This window comes from Cheilinus undulatus, linkage group 11 (assembly GCF_018320785.1).
Source record: "Cheilinus undulatus linkage group 11, ASM1832078v1, whole genome shotgun sequence".
NCBI classification, from domain to species: domain Eukaryota; kingdom Metazoa; phylum Chordata; class Actinopteri; order Labriformes; family Labridae; genus Cheilinus; species Cheilinus undulatus.
The window spans coordinates 10,903,679-10,923,781 of record NC_054875.1 but is presented as its reverse complement, the minus strand read 5'-3'; the positions used below and the strand labels follow the sequence as shown (position 1 = coordinate 10,923,781).

Sequence of the window (20,103 nt, the reverse complement as noted above, 5' to 3'; positions counted from 1 at the left end):
AAAAGGACCAGACAAAAGAAATGGCATTGAGCTTGACCTTGGCTGCGGAGCAACACACGTTTTTCAACATGTGCCCCCCTTCCTCCCATGATAAATTCTTAGTGCACTACATGCCTAAAACGTATGCCTGACTGTGCATGAGATGCAACCAAACTGCTAGGGCAGTGGTTCTCAACTGGTTGGCCATCAGGACCCACCAACACCTCCTTAAGAGAAATCGCAACCAATTCTTTTTAGACATTTATTCCCAAGACATTTGATTGAATTTTGGTAATCTCTTGAGGAATATACCCATATCTTCATATCTTCGTATCTCTGATACTGTTACAATCAACTGATTGGATAATTGTTACAATAACATAATATAATTAAATTAAAAATGTTTTCTAAGAGAAACTGTGTGCAACTTAGGTTTAGCTTTAATTTTGTTGATTTTGAGTCAGTTTTTCTGGGCAGGTGTTAAAATCTGGTCAATATTACTGCATGATATTAAGTCAAAATTGAATCCTAAGTGGCTGTGCTGGTTGTGTAATGCTCTCTTACTGTGTATGTGCTTAACAAGGCGTGTCAAAGCCTGCTGCTGATTGGTGGGTTGAGTTCCCACTCTGACAGGTGACAGGCTGCAGCAGAGATATTTCGCCATCCAAGGAGACAGATGACATCACTGCAACATGGGGGTGGGGGTGGGGGGAGGTTCTTATCTCTGTCTCCAGCCACACCATGCATTCTTTAATTTGACAGCTTGTGTTTTCTAAAGAGAAAAAAAAATCTGTGGTTTACCACTTTAAAACAAACTTTTCTTGGGCCATGTTGTATGTTGTATTACATCTGTGACAGAGATGCCAATATCATCTGCGAGATATATGTATTCATAATTTCTTATGCTTAAATGGCATTCTAATACAGTATATCCCTACTCTGAGACCCACCAACTCAGTGGTGACCTGTGGCTCGAGCCATCAGATGTGACTTAATGTTGATATTGTGATGAGATACACCACCATAAGTTTGTACATTGGGAGCTATTTTGAAACAGACTGGATGCTTTGTGGGTTCTTCTTGTTGTGGATTTTTTAATTTTGGCAGCGACCTCTAGTGAAAGTAGACCTGGCATGTATCTTTAACAGAATGACACTTCTAGAACATGCAGAGTTCAGATAGTCATCCACATAATGGACACCAAGCTAGCCTAAATCTCTGCTACAGTCAGTCAATAAGAGTCCAGGACTGTCATATTAGTCTTGTTCCTCTTTACAACCAGCCTGCATTATTTCATATTTAGTCTGAGAGCTGATAGTCCTGAAGTTTTCTCTCCAACCAGCGGAAATTCCTCTTCTTGCCTAATTAGACGGACGGGCCAGTCAAGCTGTCATGGGCTGCATTTCACTAATTTTAATCCTTCCTCCTCCCACTGTTCCTTTGACTCCCCCTCCTTCCTCCCCCGTGTCTCTCTCCAACCTGCTCTCCATCTTTCTGCCTCTGGGCCCCCGTCACTCTCCCCCCGTCCCTCGCTGCCCCCTGATTCCCTGCGGACTCAATTTTCCACTTCGGATCAGAGATAAGAAGGAACTGTTCTCTGAGAGGAGAACATGCTGGAAGAAATCTGTTTATTGCTCTCTGTTTGTGAGTATTTATGTGTGTGAGAGATGGACAGTAAAGATAGTCTGTGTGATTTAAATAGCATCGAGATGGGTCAGCTGGAGGCTTTTGACCCTGTGGGCAAAGAGTCAGGAACAGAATGACAGAGCAGCAACAAAACATGACTTGTCCATCTCCTAACCACTGATCATGCTTGCCAAAAGGGACGTTCATGGGTTTTCCCAGAGACATGGAGCAGATTCACTGACTAACTCTCAATGGTGTTTAAATGAGATGATTTGTCACACAGTTTACGGCAACACCAGCCGAGTGGAGATGTAAATAGAAACCTGAGGGGGACAGGATGTCTAACAGATGACGGAGGGCAGACCTCCACATGTGTAAGAGCACAGATACACACCGTTATAATGCTTCTGGAGGAGGGTAGAGGTAGCTGACTCAAGGTTATAAGTAATAACTTCCAAATGTGATGCATGTGTGGAGGCAGCTTGAGATGATAAATCTGTTGCAAAGGTATGAACAGCTAAAACGGATCAGATATAGATCTATAAATAAGAGATGTCTCTCTTCTAATGGTACATCTAATAAAATTCACAGACTGATGCCATCTTCTCTTGACTTTCCCCCGTCATACATGGTTAGATAACAGCTGAGATGAATACAGCAGCAGACTCCCACACCCTCCCTATCCAACCTCGCCCTTCCTGGGCAGCACTGATGAATATCTGGGACTAAAAACCAGTCAAGAACACATTAGACTCTTACAGTAAGGCTGTCAAAATAGATCCTGATCTTTTCTCTAATTAAATTCTATCCATATAAACAGTGGACCGCTGCAAATAGGCCAAAATCATTGGCAAAATTCTCAAAAACTAATATTAAAAATTTAAAAATCAACCTTGCATAATCTGCAGGGATTTTCAAATATAACATATTGAAATTAGTTAAAACATAACATCCTAATGACCAAAAATTACCGCTGAATACCAACTGGAGGCCCTGGGGCCAGATCAGGTCCCCAAGGTCATTTTTACTGGCCCTTTAAAGATCCAGTATGTAGAATTTCTGCCCCTAAAAATCTATATTAATTTAACAAGTGACCATTACTATATTATATATATTTTTTTAACTGTGGTCTTACAGTATCTCAGCTATTTCCTAAACCTCCTTCTCTACACTAGTTCTGAGCATTGCTCCTTTAAGAAGGACTAGTCAATTGTACTAGCCAGAAGCTTGGCTATACAGTATAACAGATGGGTACAGTTTCTCCCGAGAGTTTTGTGAGTTTTAGGTGAAAGTGGGCCACAAAATAATGTTGCCTCAAATTAATGCACTATCAAAATTTTTTTGAAGTGTTGTACCCAGAAAGCATCTGTGTTTTTGTCATTATTTTGCCATGCAAGGGCAGAAAAGCATGCTTGGAAACCCTCCAATGTGACTAGATTAAAACAATTCTGCAAAGAAGAGATGCCAAAATCCCTCCACAGTGATGTGAAAGACTCATTGACATTTTTTAAAAATGCTTGCTTGTGGCTGTTACCACCAAGATGTAACAACCAGTTCAGGGGGAATGACTTTTTACCAAAAAATAGGACGAAGGTGAATACTTGTTCACAGCATCATGCAGTGTCTCTCATGCCCTTCTTATGGATACTTCTTCGGGCCCTCATTCCAAACTAACTGAATAGCTCTGCTGTAGATAATTTGCTTAGTTTTGTTTTTGTTACAGTGTTCATAATTGAGCCTTTTTTAACAGTCGTTGCAACCATCTCATAGAGGCTAATGCTGGGCTACTTTAAGTTCAACCAACTTTTACCCTGGCCATGTCTTGTCAGGGCATCCCAGTGAAACTGTGACCTTAATTTTGTTGCTTCACCATGGTTAAAACAAGGTGTGCTTTAGGTGTCTGCAATACAACTCAAGTCATTCACATCATAATCCAGGATTATTTTCAACTAACGATCTTCCGATACCATTTTTTCTTTCCGAAACGATTCTGATACCAAGGTGTTGGGCATCGGCCAATACTGAGTACTGATCAGATACTGGTGTGGACTGACTGTGCAGACTAGTAAATTATTTTAGACCTAATTGTTACTAAAACATGATATAATTAAATTAAAAATGCTTTTTAAGAGAAACTGTGTGCAAGTTAGGTTTAGCTTCTATTTTGTTTTTTGAATCAGTTCTTCTGGGCAGGTAATGAAATCTGGTCAATATTACTGCATGATATTAAGTCCAAATCTAATCCTGATTGACTGTGCTGGTTATTTATGCGGTGGACTCTTTCTGTGTATGTGCTTAACAAGGTGTGTAAAAGCCTGCTGCTGATGGGTGGGTCGAGTTCCCGCTCTGAGAGGTGACAGGCTGCAGTGAAGATATTTTGCCATCCAAGGAGCCGGATCTTAGCCTTAATGCAAGCAAAAGGGATACATTTTGAAAATTTTAACCCCATTCTAATATGCCTTTAGTGAGTATTCCTTGTTTTTTTCCTGCTAGCCTCAAGTGGACATTTGAGGACCTGCAGAGGATTGACATTATAAATATATATTAATATTTTGGAGAGTCTGAAGAGAAAATCAAAACATACCGGTTCCTTAATAACACTAAAGTAGTCCATTTACTTGCAGTATCTTTGCTTCACGTATTTTAATCTGACTAGTAAAACTCTCCTAGTTACATCTAATGCAGACTATGCTGTATTCATATATTGTCCTCAGATTTATAGCATGGCTTTCAGTAGGATGCGGGTAAGAACATTTTTGAATACATGGCCGTAAACAAAACTTACAGAGGATGGTATGTCCCACATGTTTATCACCATAGGGTTAAATAAAACAAAAATCTGTGTTCTATAAAAGCAAACATGCAGAGAAGATCCTGTCCTACCCATATGCTCCAAGCAGGTATAAAGCACAGCCCACATCACAAGTTGTCTTGTTACATGTAATAAAAAGCAAACCCATGGTTTTACTTTTTTATTACATGTGCTGTGTCAAAGCCATCCTTTCATCTCTGCGCTCATCCTCAGGCCTCTCTCAGATAAAAGACAAAAGGATGGAGCCATGCTGGAGGGATGAGGCTCATCTTTGCCACATGCCTTCGCCCTTGGCTCTCCCTCCTTCATCCTCCTGCTTGCCAAGGCTCCCCTGGCCTCAGCCTCGACCTCCTCTTCGTTACTTTGCCCATGGTTGGCATTCTCCCCCTCTGCATCGCTCTGTCTATTCATTATGCCATTCCTTCATCAATGAGCCTTTCACAGAGGCAGCGGTGTGGGGTTTGAGTCAGGGCTGCAGCTTGGTTTGAGGAATGTAACTGAGCGGCCTTCATGTTCGCCAAGATGTCAGACTTCTGCCCTCACGCAGTCAATGCTGTGTATCTTTTTACAACTCCCTGGCAGACCAATGAAAAAACAACTTAGATCATTAAATCTTTATGATCCATACGGTCCAGAGTATTTACATGGAGTATGAAAAGAAAAGCTTAGCCCCAGAGGCCTGCAAGATTAGAGGGTCAGCATCCAGGCTTAACCTTAAATTAGTCGGGTCATGGTGGTGGCTGGTGATGCCTGTACATTTAACCTGGTTTCATGTGCAACACTGTCGACTTTCAATAGTTTGCATAACGACGGGGTAAATACTGATTCACTGAAAGCTTCTGTGAAGAACTTTCATTCTGCATTGACTTTGACAGTCTCTTAACAAATAGTTCTTGTTAATTTTGCAAGTCCTGTCCTTCACATATGAAGTAATGTTCTAGCAGAAAAAATGTTTTTGAGTATTTTTACATCCATAGTTTGTTCTTGTCACTGTTAAAGACCAATTGGTTGCAATGATGCGTAATTAGACAAGTTTGCTCTGTGTTCATAAGGGTTTATCTATATGCAAATGGAGCAAAATGTAAAGTAAATATAAGTAAAAGTATGCAACGTTGATGCTTTCACCTGAAACAAGCTGGCTACGTAAAATAAAGAATTCTGTGTCTCAAATAAATCTTAAATAGGCTGAATAAAATAATCAAACAAAACTGACAGGGGAAAAGTGCATGTTAATAACATCACGTATCAAAACATCTAAACATCGTGTACAAACAGCTGCTGTTACTGGACAACAGCAGAAGACGACATTTAACGGCAGAGATCCAAAAACAACAAAACCGCTCCAAATAGTGAAATGTCTGTGTCACCATGATGGCAGAAGAAGCAGAAAGTCTGCACTTGCTAACCGATTGCTGATCCTGTCATTTGATCCTGTCACAAAACTGTTTCCAAAGCTCCTGATATAGCCTGTGTGGATTTGTTTTTACACATTTTTGTCCAGCTGCAGTAGTTGGTTTAATTAAAAAAGCCCAATACTTCCTGCTACCAAACCTGGGGGTGGTGCTAACTCCCTACATGACATCATGAGGGGAAAATCTGAAAACAGCTTGTTTCAGCACACATTTTCTTAAAGATGGAGGGAGGGTTCTGGTTCTTGAGGGGATTGTGGACAGGCCAGGGGCACATATTTTTGTAAGAAAAGTCTGAAAAAATTATTTTTGCATAATATGTCCCCTTTAAGAGAACTAAATAGGATAAGTGTGCAAGCAGCCTTTAACTAGCATATTTACCAATCACTCTTAATCTTTGTTGTGGGAAATGTATTTAACACTCACTTGGTTTTAGGAATGCATGACACTATAGGCATGATATTAGTGTACTAAGTTAAATACTGATTTCAGCAGATTTCTGGCGATATATGGGACAAACATATAAATCATACATTGGCCTTTAATACTGGGGATAATATACAAGTGTATATACAAGTCTACAGATGATTTGTACATAGGTATTTGTCTTTATACTTCTTTTACTTTTGTGTGTTTAATACATTTTTCTAATTTTATACCCCTGCACTTATTAAGCTAAAGCACTGTTACCCTTTGCACATTTTGACACCTGAGCTGTTGCAAGTGTTCCTTTATTTTTGTGTGTGTTTTTTCCTGCCCTTATTGTGTGTGTAATTTAACAGCTGAAACTTGAATTTCCTTCAGCATAAATAAAGTCTAATCTAATCTAACTAAACTAAGTGTGCCATAAAGTCTAGGCAGTCTCTCTCATATTTTACTTGGATAATGCAAGAAAAAACAGTGACCGTGGTAAAATATTTCAAATGCATATTTGCACCAATTAATGTAAATGATCTTAAATCATTTAATATAACTCAGGTAAATGCCATATTATTGCATATTTTTCAAATTAACACAGCAGTCAGGCACTATTTGCTCACCCTGCAACCACACTATCATTGCACACGGACTTATATTTACTGGTTGAATACAAAGAAAAGCTTTTATGTATTTAAATGTCAATTCCTACATTTTTCATTGTTTCATGTTTTTTATATCTGACAATTCATACATTGAGAGCAACGGTAACCAGAGTCAAATTCCTTGTTGTGTATGGCAGATAGAGCTAATGCCGATTCCTGGTGCTCCGGGTGCCACACACTCAAGGAGGCCCAACAAGACTCCTGAACATTTCAAAGAAAGCTCAATGTAAAACAACTACCAGACTGTCTACTTCCCAGCTCCTCCCTCAGCTCTGCTTGACTCAGCTTCTTGCTGCAAAGGACAAACGTAATAATCTTCACAAAAAAAGGAATGTACATGATCATGTACATACTGGTATTGGCTCAGACCTTGTCTTTGGTCATATTGGCATATCAGGTACCAGCAAAAAACCAATATTGTGCATTCTTACTTAGTTTGCATGCTTTACATTTTTAAAACAAACCAATGGTAGGAGCAAAAGACATTAAAAATAACCATAAATAAGTAGCTGATCTTTTAAATTATGGTCTGATTTAATTTTGTTGCTCACAGAGACATTAGCCTCCTAATACAAATTTATTAATAGTAAATATCTTTTGTTAAATTCTATGTTTAATGTATATGCATGCTGTCTACTTTATGGCTGCAACGTGGGTGAAAAACCCAAGACAAATGCATCACTCCATGGGACACTGAAGATGATCTTATCTGAACCTTCACTACAGTTTTTTTAATCAGCTAAGAAACTGAGTTCAATTCTGTTTCATACTCTGACATCTTTAAAAGGCACATGTTTAAAATTACACTCCATAGATTCCTTCTCCTGTCATATCCCGCCTCCTGAGACCACTGCCCCATCTAACAGAGAAAAACTCCCACCTTTAAGGACATGTTTCAAACAGAAATCAAGAATATTTTAAAGGCAAGCTGTCTTGTGATTTTCTAGACATTGTCAGAAGTGCATGTGCAAGTTTTAGTCATCATAATAATCTTCTAAAAACTCCTCATGGGAGCTTTAATATGTGATCATTCTTACCTTGGCCTCACACTTCCTGTGGGTAGCTGTCTTGCATACTGAGGAAAATAAGGAAGGAGAGAGCAGAGACAAAAAAGGCAACATGAATACTTGGATGAATGGGTATACTGTTCAAATCAGTGCATTAATATGTAAAGTTATGTCCAAAAATGTGTATTCTAGTTGAGGAGAGCCTTCCTTCTGTGCTAGTAATTATAAATACCCTTTTATTTTACCATGACTCTGTCATGGGGATTCTTGGACTGTTGGCTTACAGTGAAACTGTCCCACATGCATCAATTTGTAACTATACCTTCGAAAATACAAGTTTTGTTACAAGTTACAAGTTTACAAAGTTTGCTATCCAGTTTTGGAACCTGCAACTTCAGTAGATCTTATAACATGTCTGGTGTGCTTGTGCATCAAATGACAGAACAACCTGACACTGCTGGTATGTGCAGTCTTGACTCATTCATACGTGACAAATCCCACATCCTGCAGCCAGTCCTAACATTGCTTACTGTGTTCATTTCGTTCACTTAATGTCCTTTCTCAAAAATAAACTATTATCCCAGAAACAAAACTTAAATCTACATGCAGCTTTTACCTCTGCAGAAGGAGCCGATGTTGTCGATGTTCTGATGGCACACGCTGCACTGACGCTTCTTCTTGAAGGTCTTTTCCTTGAAGACGTGGGGCTCCCCCTTCCCCCCCTGCACACAAAGAAAAACGAGACATTTAGAAACCTGATACAGGACCAGAGGTTACACTACAGCCCACGTTCAAAGACAATAATCCTTGTTTGACCTTCATCCTTGAGTTTAACTTGGCAGATGTTGATGTTTCTGTTGTTCTTCTTCACACTTCAATATGACAGGATGAAAACAAGACACTGGACTTTCCCAAACTGCTCCACAGAGAAGGAAGGAGAAACAAAGTAAAGCTTGGTGGACCAAAACAATGTCAGGAGATTAGAGTTGTCAGCATTAACCTGAGCAGACCAAAGTGCATATTTGAGTGAATGAGTGCACGACTCCACATCCAACACTTATTCTTTTCTCCATTTGCCTCTTGAACTTCTGTTCTGGTTGTGTAACTTTCCAGTAATAATCCTTGTGGTTCCCGCCCAAACCGCACCATAATCCTCACTGTGTTTGAATGTGTGTGAAGGTTTGGGAGAGATTTAGAGAGCTAACGTGTTGGTCTAATTCTCAACATGAGAGAGAATGAAAAATTTGAATTTTCATGACTTTTTGTGTCACAATAAGCCTATGTGTGTCTGCGTGTAGTCAGTGTTTGTGGTTGCTGTTCCCGCTCAGTCCTTTTTTTGTTTCCCAACATAGCATCGGATCCACGGATGACTAAGCCTGACAGACTCTTTGAACATGAGAACAGCTACAAACCTTAGGTTAAGTATGGGGATTGCTCAGCATCTTTACAAGCATGACAGAAACAAGGAAATAGTAAAGGAACAAAGGCATGGACAAACGGTTTGTGCAGCGTCATGCTGAGTGGTAGCAGTCAAACACTGGAAACCTGGGATATCCGGTCAGAAATGAAGGATTTGGAGCAGGAAATTATCTTTTGTATTGGGTCTGAGCAATAAAACCATTTGATAGGGTATAACAATACAATTTATGATCATTAGGACAGTGGATAGCTGACATGGCAAGACGGGTCCTCTCACAACTATAAAAATTAAGAATATCTCTGATTTTGAAAACTGATGAAAATGCTTCGATCAATCAATGAATCAACCAGTCAATCTTTATTTGTACTGCACTTTTTATACAAAACAATGTAGCACAAAGTGCTTGACACACAAACAAAATAAAAAAAGAAAAATACATTACTCCACCCTACCCAGCCTTTTCCCCCACCCCATCCCTGTTCTCAAGGTGTAGGATCCTCCAGAGGCTTGCAGTCGTACATAAACCAACTATTCGGCTGCCCTATCCAATGCTCACAAGCAGAAACGGTTGCAGCGGGCGCAGAAATACATGAAGACTCATTTTCAAACAGTCTTGTTGACTGATGAGTGTCGTGCAACCCTGGATGGTCCAGATGGATGAGTAGTGGTTGGCTGGTGGATGGCAAACATGTCCCAACAAGGGGATGTGGCGGAGTCATGTTTTGGGCCAGAATCATGAGGAGAGAGCTGGTAGGCCCCTTTAGGGTCCCTGAAGGTGTGAGAACGACCTCGGTCAAGTATACATAGTTTCTGACTGACCACTTTTTTCCATGGTAAAAAAAGAAGAACTGTGCCTTCTGTAGCAAAATTATCTTCATGCATGACAATGCACCATTTCATACTGCAAAGAATACCTCTGTGTCATTGGCTGCTATGGGCATAAAAGGAGAGAAACTCCCAGTGTGGCCCCCATCCTCCCCTGACCTCAACCCTGCTGAGAATCTTTGGAGCATCCTCAAGCTGAAGATCTATGAGGGTGGGAGGCAGTTCACATCAAAACAGCAGCTCTGGGAGGATATTCTGACATCTAGCAAGGAAATTCAAGCAGAAACTCTCCAAAATCTCACAAGTTCAATGGATGCAAGAATTGTGAAAGTGATATCAAAGAAGGGGTCCTACGTTAACATGGAACTTGGCCTGTTAAGATGTTTATGATTGTTTATGATAGCTTTGATTTCAGTAAATATGACCTCCTAATGCTGCAAATTCAACAAATGACCATTTTTTAGTTCTTTACAACCTATAAAATGTTATGAAACTCTGATGTGCATAATAATGTGGAACAGTGTATTTTGAGTTTTTTTATTTTTAGGAAAAAAGTTATCATTGGGAGGTTTGTTTAATAAAATCTGAATTATGCTCGGTTGATGACTTGAAAATTAGACTGACTGTCACTCACATCAACTATTTAAAAAAATATATCTTTTGCATAATAATCTGGAACACGGTGTAAATATGCTTTAAAAACAAACAACCCCAACATGCAGGTATATTTATATGTAAAAATGCTATTAAGTCTTCACGTCTTTTATTTAACTGATACAAACACATAAAGATTGTTGTGTCTCTGTGTGCTTTTCCTCCTTGGTAACAAAGAAAAGGTGCTGTTTGCACACTTTTTCCATTATTCTGCTGCTCTGACTCGCCTCCAGGGACCGGACAGTGTTTGGACAGCTGCCTGCCTGGCATCACCCTCTGCCAGTGTTCAGCGGCTGCTGGCCTGCTGCTCCACAAGTGTACTCCAACCACAGCAGCATGAACGGTGGAGGTGCTCAGGGTGGGTGGCTTCAAGGCTGATGCCAGTTATGTAATGTGTTGTGGTTGGGGGACTGACATCGCTCTCTGAAATTAAGCAGATATTTCTTTTAAGATCGGGTATTTCTTTTTAATCATTTCTATTTTAGCTCAGCATGAACCAGCCTCTTCTCATTTGGATTTTCCTTTCAGTAACCAACTGAGTTATCTGCTCTTAATTCCATTCAATATATCTTTAATTTGGCTCTCCTTACTTACTCAAAGCCCACCCTTCTCTTAACCCTCAACATAACAAGCTCCTTCTCCTCATGGCCAATCAAATTACCTCATTTATTCTCTGCTCATTAGCTCTGCCTTGACATGGAAGCAGCATGCAGACATGGCCAGTCATAAAAGAAAACCAAACGTCTTCTCCTGTGCATTCTTGTGGAGTCAGACTGAAATATGCCCTCTTTCTTAATCTCTGCATTTGTGCAATAATCTTAAAGAAAAGTATGCGTGAGTGTATGAGCATGCATGCATACAGGGCAGGTTTAAAAAAGCAACCTGCCAGCTAAACCGCAGTGGTGATGTGGGCAGAGAGATAAACACGTAGATGAGAGGTTGGTAGCATTTTTCCAGATTCAGACACAATCAAAACCTCGATTTAATCCACCCACAGGCAATCGTGGTCAGGCAGGGAGGTATCGCAGCTACTGGAGGCTATAAAAGGTCTCATATGGACATATATGCTGCAACATCGCGGTTCATTTGAGGGGACTGGATCCAAACTGTGATGCAGAGGAAACCATCCTGGTGGCCCGAGTAAGGGTGCTGACCATGAACCTAAAAACTCTGGTTTGTATCAAACCAGGAGTCTCTGTTGTGTGTAATCCCACAATCCCAATGTTGATATTGTGTTTTCAAAAACAATAATAGCTGCTTTTCCTGTAAAATATCATCAGTAAGCCAAGTGGTAGGAGTAATTTCTGTTTATTCTGCAAGGTTTGTGGTTTAATGTATTCAAAAATAAAGTCAACTAAAAATATGCACAAGTTTTGTCTCTATATCAGAGCTACATGCAAAATATTTAAAGTGAGAGCTGTTTTAGTTGAAGGGGTAAATCACATGCTGTGATCTAAAGGAAAAGAGGGTACGCCCCATGCACCATACATGACAAATCTAGAGATGCATCAGTTTGTAAAAATCAGGGTTGATGCTGCTACTGATGTTGAAAAGTCCAGACCAAAGTTTGTGTTTTGTTAAGTTGCATATATTTGTTTTCACACTATAATAATTACAAATGGACTACCAGACTTCGTGATACCATCACCAGCTACATGGGCTGCATGTCTTTATAGTTTGCATTGATTGGCTAGTTGACCAGCGGGCATCTAAAGTCAGCACAACTGACGCTAAGCTTTGTGTCATGAGCTTTTTCATTAGACGATAACTTTATCATCACAGACAGGAAAGGAGAAGACCGTATGCAATCTGCCAGCCGAGGTTTTGCTGACCCCGAGAGAAAGTGAGTTGTGTGATTAGCATTATTGGGAGCTCAGCTTTGAGTATCACACACTTTTATATACCTTACTGCTGCCACAGTTTCTTTACCTTCAGATGACGTTATTTCCCTTGGAAAACAGTTGGAAAGTTTCTGCATATTTATGTGGTTTTTCCAGCTGGTCCCAAATAAAACCATCAGACCAAATGTCCCCTCTTCTCCCCATGTGCTTTTACGGCTCATTTTCAAATGTTTCAAAATAATGCTTTCACACTGGGATTGAACCAGACAGTGGTTCAGTTTGGTTTAGACTGAGACCACCTCATTTTGTCGGCCCAAGGCCCAGCTGTTTGGTCTGGACCATGGTCCAGGGGAGGTCTCACACCAATTATATTGGTTCAGATCAAACTGAAAAGTTTGATAGTCCAGACCAAATGGTGTAAGAGTGAAAGCACCCTAAAACAGAAACTTAGCCAAAGGCCACACTGATGCCAATGTTTCTTTCCATTACTTTGGTATAACCCTCCAATGCCAACTTATTCTCTCATGTTTGATCATGAGAATCAGCATTTGTACAACAGGTTAGTTCTTCTGCTCCAGTAATAAATCTCATCTCTGAGTCAGTCTTCATGTGTGCTAAATGCCAGCATTAAACTGATGTGATACAACTGCTACTGACATCAGTTTATGACCTTACTATTTGCTGATGGTGCATGTTCATCAAAAGGCCCGATATTAATTACAGATATCAGTGTTAAACTAATGCATCTGTGCATCCCTAGACAAAACCTATGGACATAAATGTAACAAGACAAATGTCATGCACTTATTTTTTAATCTCAATAATCTTGTTTTAATGATTTTATGAAGATAAAATTGTAATTGAAATTTAGTTAACTGCAGAGCTCAAGATGTCATCCATTTATTCATTTTCCACACTGCTTCCCCATTCAGAATCATGGGGATCAATTACAGCTGCCATCAGACAAGAGGTCCCAGTTGCCAGTCAATCCCAGGGCTGACATATAGAGACAAACAATCAGGCACACTCACACTCACGGGCAATTCAGAGTCGCTGATTAACCGAAAAAGCATGCAAACACAGAAGAGCCCTGTCTGACATGAGTCAAAACAGGAACCTTCTCACTGCAAGGCAACAGAGCTTTGTGCATGAAAACCACTTTACAACAAAAAACATGCTAGTCCATACAACAGGAGAAACGGCAGTTTTAACACAGCGAGTCAGAGAATTCTTAACAAAACTGTAAATGCTAGCTCAGCTCCACCTGGGGTTATCTTTCTAAATATTTCATTTCACTTGATAACTTTGAAAACATTTGAACAAGAAAAACAACTCTCTATTGTCCAAATTTCAAATTTCTGAACACAACAGGAACATTATCAGTCCCTGGATCATACCACGCACAGAAAATCTGCAGTCAGTTAAAATGTTTCTAATATGTTTCATTTATTTACAAGCTTACTGGACACCTAAACAAGGGATCTGTCTTGTTTACTTACAGCTCTCACACACAGAAGAGCAGAAATGTAAACCTTCTGCTGAGAAATAAGAGACTTAAAGAGAAACATCAAGCTTCTACTTCTGCAGCCACTGCTGTGGGAACATTACACCATCTATCTCTCATCTATGAATCTCAATCTGTCAGAGTTTCTCAGCACCTTTGCACTATTCATTGCACAATCACATTTTTCTACCAGTAGTGTTGTGTTTATGTTTAACTTTCTCAGCTTCAGTGGGCCTGTGGACAGAACTGTTTTTGCTACCTGTCTTAAATATACTTTTGCAGCAGCCAATCTGCACTGATGTAAGTTGCATAAAAGAAACCCATTTCTAATCATATTTGATGGGCACTACTTTCCCGATCTTTCTGAATCATTTTAGACAGCCTGTGTTGTTTATAGAATAATGAAATATGGAAACCAAGAAGTTATTTTGTAATGCCTGGTTGTAAAATAAGTGCAATTTGACATTAGAATTGACAGTCACGTTTTAAATCCTCAGATGTGTAATTATGTAGAGAATGAAAATGTAGCATCATGTTGACCTGAAAAGTAAAAGGCCTGGGTCCTAAACCATGCAGACAATTATTTATGATTGGCTGCCTGGTTCAGTTAGAAAAAAGCATTAATGTGCACACAGTGTTTATCACCAAATCTCTTAAAAACCCCACACTCTGCTCAACTTGGGAGTCCTGCAAAGGAAAACCACAGTGAGGGAGGCTTTACAGCTGTGAGGAGGATGACAACACAGGAAAACAGAAAACAGCTGGTTGAGTCTGAGTGAATGAACGCTAAACACAACCTGTGAGGCTGAGCCTCATCTCAAGACAGTCATTACTGTCACTGCATAATGGATTAAAAGCATCTTTCTCTGGTGAAACGTGTAAGTCTGTGTTACAAACTCTGAACTAATCAAGGAATTGGAAATGGATCAATCATTTTTGCTGCAGAAGAGAATAAACAAGAGGAAAATAATAAGAAACATTTTTTTCCAGTGCGCTGAAAAGCATTCATGAAACTATCACAAACACTAGAGGTGCACATTTCCTCAATTACATGTGTCATACTTAAGTCAAAACCCTCCTTTAAATAATTTTCTAAGTCTGTCAAATTTCTAAACATTGTAGTAGTTTAAATACAACTTGGGTTTTCCTTTCTGACCTTCAACGGCTGTGTGCCTACTGGCTCAGCCACAGATTTTTATAAGTAACTTTAGGAGGTCTAATTATCATGAAGCTGAGAAAAGACAGTTCTGTTTTATTATACTAACAACTGCAACATCATCACAAATGGAATATTGCAGTTAGAGATGTTAAACTCATCCAGTGCTGCTTTTGGAAGATGGTATTTACCATAAAAACACAAGTTTTTACTCTGATCAGAGGCAGTGGTGGCCACCACCAAATTTTGAATGCAGAAAAAACTGCATTTCCAATATTTAAATAACTGATAGTATCAAAAATAGGGGTGGAAATCATTAAAAAACTCATGAATGTTAAGGGATGTAAGATGTATGTAACATGACAAAGGTAATGAATCTCCTGCAGCAATTCTGTGACAACTGAAATATTGCATGCAATCTTATAATGGTACATCACAATATCTGATTACCTGAAAAATATTTAAGGCAAAATGCATGTTAAATGCATCCATTTACATGGATTTCATTTTCAGCTCGTATTGGGTTCCATCTCTTAAATCTTGACTTATCCCACTGTTTTCATCTTTTATGCAAGAATCACTTTCTTCTTTGGTTAATCGACTTTTGCAACCCTTGTTTATGCAATTACAACGACATAAAGTAGTGATAATGTGACTTAAAGTGGCAGGAAAATATGTTAGGAATGCTATCATAATGGAGACACCTGGTACGGCAGTTAGATTATTATATTAAATAAGACAGGATTACATTATATTACTGTATCATTATTTTCACTGCTGTATTTTTAAAGTACAAGGTGAAAAAATACAGAACTACAAATCTTCTATGTATTTACCAATATGTAAGGAGAGAGAGCAATGTCTAAAATGTGCAAACGCAATGGCAATATATCAGTCCTGTAAAGTTGTCGACATATTTATGTAATTTTCTGCAATTTTTCAGAGATTGAAAGCATAAAAATGACCAAAGATTGAGAGCTGAGCACCTGCTGTTGCACTGATACGTACGGATATGGTTCAACTTTTTCTAGTATCAGATCCAATCATAAACCAATCATGAAAATTTTTCCAAAGTTTTCAGGGTTAGCTGCCTGTATGAATTTAGGCTGTGCTAAAAAAAAATTGATTTGGCAATATATCGTCACATGTCCCTTTGCATGTGAGTATCGATCCAGATGCTACAGAATTGTTATAGCTGCAAATCCAGTGACAGTAGCCTCTATGGTACAGTTGGAAAAAAAGGTGGCAGCAGACACTGTATTGCATGACCCAAGGCATGCTTCAGATCAAAACAAATTGCTGGTGATATGGATGAGAAAGTCTATCAGCTTCTGGTGAGTCAGGAAAAAGACACTGGATTTTCAAACATTAGGAAGTAAGAATATGGACATGTCATGCAATGTACAAGTTATGCAAAAATAAGCTCAAGTACTGCAGCAACACCAATCTATATCTACATGTGACAAGACATCAGGCTAATCAACAGTTAACTGTATCAGTCACCACAAAAATGCTTGATATTAATTTTGAGATTTTCAAAACTACATCACATGAAGAAATAGTACTTTTGCCAAAAGGAACTTTTTGCAGAGCTTACTGCAAATCAGCTTACCAAAGGGATAGTATATGGCAGAACAGAAGCAAGAAACAGGGTTGAATGCACAAGTCTGCAGAGGCCCAAGCACAGACAATAAAGGGTGCTCATAACACACAAAATAACAGTCCCAATGTAAACTTTTATCACAAATAGTATTAAACAAAGTAGTATTTGTACATGCAAATCATAGCAAATGATGCAAGTGCACTCGGCAATGCTGCTACATGGGCAAAAACAGCCTATGAACAACCAACTCAGGAAAATATCAGGGGCAGCCTGCCCTGAAACTTTCTACAGATTATCAAGATGTTACTATGACAACTCTACACCTGACCATTCGAGCTGCCTTCACCAGCCCAGGCCTGCCTACATTTCCAAAGAAAAGCTGTAAACAGCTACCTGAAACCTAAGGAAGTGAAACTCTACACAAACACTCACTCACGTGCAGCCGGGAATCCCTGTAGACAGTCAGTGGAAACACACAGCCTTCTCCCTTTCCTCTTCCAGTCCCCATGTCCCCCCCATGTGACAGCACAGACCCCACCTCCATCTCCAACATCTGCCACACACAAGAAACTCCTTTTTCTTATATTTTTCACTTTTGGCAGAAAAGAAGCCAGGAGTTTGAGCAGTCAAAGAGATGCTTTCTAACCAGAAGTCCCTCCCCTTCCTCGCAGCACGTCTGCCAGCCGTCACAGAACAGTAGTGGGATTGAATGAGGGAGGGGTTGGACGCGTATAAGAAATTCACCCACACAGGGAGAGATTTATGCATTAAAAGTCAAAACAAATAGACACAGAGAGAGCCATTTGTGCACACTCACATCTCTGGAAACTCTGGCTCTTTTCCTTCTTACTAAAAATAGTCCTGATATTTAGACAATGTTGTTCATTGTGTGGGAGTGGTACATTACCAACTACAGGACGGACCGCTGTGACCTCAGTCTCAGCTGCAGATGGTCAGTGAAGGCATCGTATGAGAGTCCTTCAGGGCACAGTCCTTTCTCTGATTTTGTCATTAAAACATCTCATAATGGAATGTTGTATTCAAATCTTGACATCATTATTTCAGGACAGACTCTCAGCTTGGTATCACATCCAAAAGTCTGATCATTTGATCTTCCTGACCTACTTTGTGAATAATTCGATTCATATTTCTTGAATTTTATCGCCTGTGGCACCAGAGAAACCACAAAGCCAAAGTGCATGAAATCAGACACTTTTCCATATTTCATCACAAGAACTGTTAGTCTTCTGCGAGGATCAGAATCAGTGCAATAGGGGCAGAAATGCCGTCTTCTTAATGTCACTGAGTCTACTAACTTTTCAAAACCTGCAGATGTTTTTCAGGAGTTTCCAGTCTCAAACCCTGAGTTAAAATAGGATAATTGTTGTAAAGAATTTGACCAGTTTAGTTCAGACAGAAGCAAATTTTCAAGTAAACAGTTTTCCTCTCGCTAGTACAGATGATGCATGCAAATAAATTCCATGTGAACTAACACTCATCGTTAAGACTCATTTCACACTGAAATATGTAGTGTAGACTTCCAAATTGCTGTTAAAAACTGTGCATCAAATTATGTGATAACAGCAGAATTGAGGCTTTTTTAGATACATGTGCATGCATGGGTTCCCCCTACAGATACTCAGGCTTCCTCCCATAGACTAAATCAGGGGTGTCAAACTCAATCACAGCAGGGGCTAGATTCTGAATTTAGGGCTAACCTTAGAGCCTAACAGGGTCTAATTTAACCATAAACTGTCATTTGCACCAGTAAAAAATGGGGAAAACTAATTGAGCACTGATGATAAATGGTTTTCAGATTTAAAAGTCAAAATTACAAGTTAAACGACACAAAATCTGAGATGAAAGCCAAACTTATTAGTTCAAAAGGTCCAAACACAAAACTCAGTCAAAACAATGTTTTTTTAAGGGCAAATAAATGAGATAGAATGTCAAAGCTGGGAGTTTTAAGAATGGAAATATTACACAGAATTCAAAATCATGAGTTTAAAAGGTAAAAACACAAGTTCAAATTTTGAATTGAGAGTCTAAAAGGTAAAAATGCGGGGTTAAAAGTCAAAGTTAAGAGTTGAAAAGGGCAAAAGGTGAGATCGAATTTGCCTTTGTGCAGTATGTATAGATGTGTTTTAGATGTATTAAGATGTTTAGCTGTGTTTAGATGTTGCCTGTTGTACAGGGATCACTGCTGGAATTCACTTGCACATGTTTCTTGAATTATCTTGAGTTCTTACGTTTTTGACATTTAACACTTTTGCACTATGAGTGTAGTTGTCTGTTAGGTTGATTACCTCCTGACTGTGAGAATAGCTTTGTCAAATTAGTGGAGAGAGTGCAGTCTGTCAACTCAGAGCAGGTTCCAGCCCTGAGTCTGCCTCATTGCTCCATGATTGCCATAAAATACCTCACCTTGCTTCAGTTATACAGTGTGAGGTGGCAATCAATGATATCAGGTGTACCTGATTTAATTCTTTTAAGAGACTTGTATCTTGTTATTAATAGATAATATTCTACATCCACTGGAGTTAATTGTAATACACCCACTAGTGTTATCACAACAGAGTTACATGAAGTATAGTAGAGTTGACTTTTTTAACACTGACACCAGTGTAGAGTACTATCAACACTACTCGGTGTAAATTTTTAACACCATACAATGTTGGAGTAACACTGGTTCAGTGTAAAAAAAGTAACACTTTGAAAAGTGTTAAATTAACACTCAAAAGTGTGGACACAAATAAACACTTTTCTAGTGTTAGATTTAACACTCTCAGTGTTAATCTAACACTGGCGATTTTGCTGTGCAGAGCCTTCTCCGGCAAGTAAAACTGTATATCCATTTAGCAATTAAATGGTTAAATGTATGATGAGTGTTCCTGCATGAAATAAATTTAGTTCAGACCAAAAACGTCAGTCCCCTAGTCCCTAAAACACTCTTTAAATTCAACAATAAATAAAGACACAAACTCCAGTCCTTAAAAAAACTCAAGTTTAAGAAATGAGGATGAACTTAGAAAAAGACTAGCTGTCATATTTGTATGCTGGTCCTGCCTGAACAGCACAAACCTAATCATATAGAGACAACATTTTAATACCATACAGGTCGATATTCACCACTGATATTTTCTGCTGATACTGATAACTTACTTTTAAGCAAATATTAGCCAGTA

General features: G+C 39.1%; 1 protein-coding gene across 4 annotated transcripts in view; it reads right to left on the bottom strand.

The window, feature by feature from the left end:
* Positions 1–20,103, bottom strand: part of tns2a (tensin 2a) — a 103,771-nt gene that overhangs the window by 50,582 nt on the left and 33,086 nt on the right. For all 4 annotated transcript variants that reach the window (XM_041799787.1, XM_041799788.1, XM_041799789.1 and 1 more), the window contains exons 2-3: positions 8,532–8,637; positions 7,946–7,983 (exon numbers count right to left, since the gene is read on the bottom strand). In XM_041799787.1, the coding sequence (XP_041655721.1) occupies positions 7,946–7,983; positions 8,532–8,637 (144 nt within the window). The remainder of the gene's footprint in view (positions 1–7,945; positions 7,984–8,531; positions 8,638–20,103) is intronic.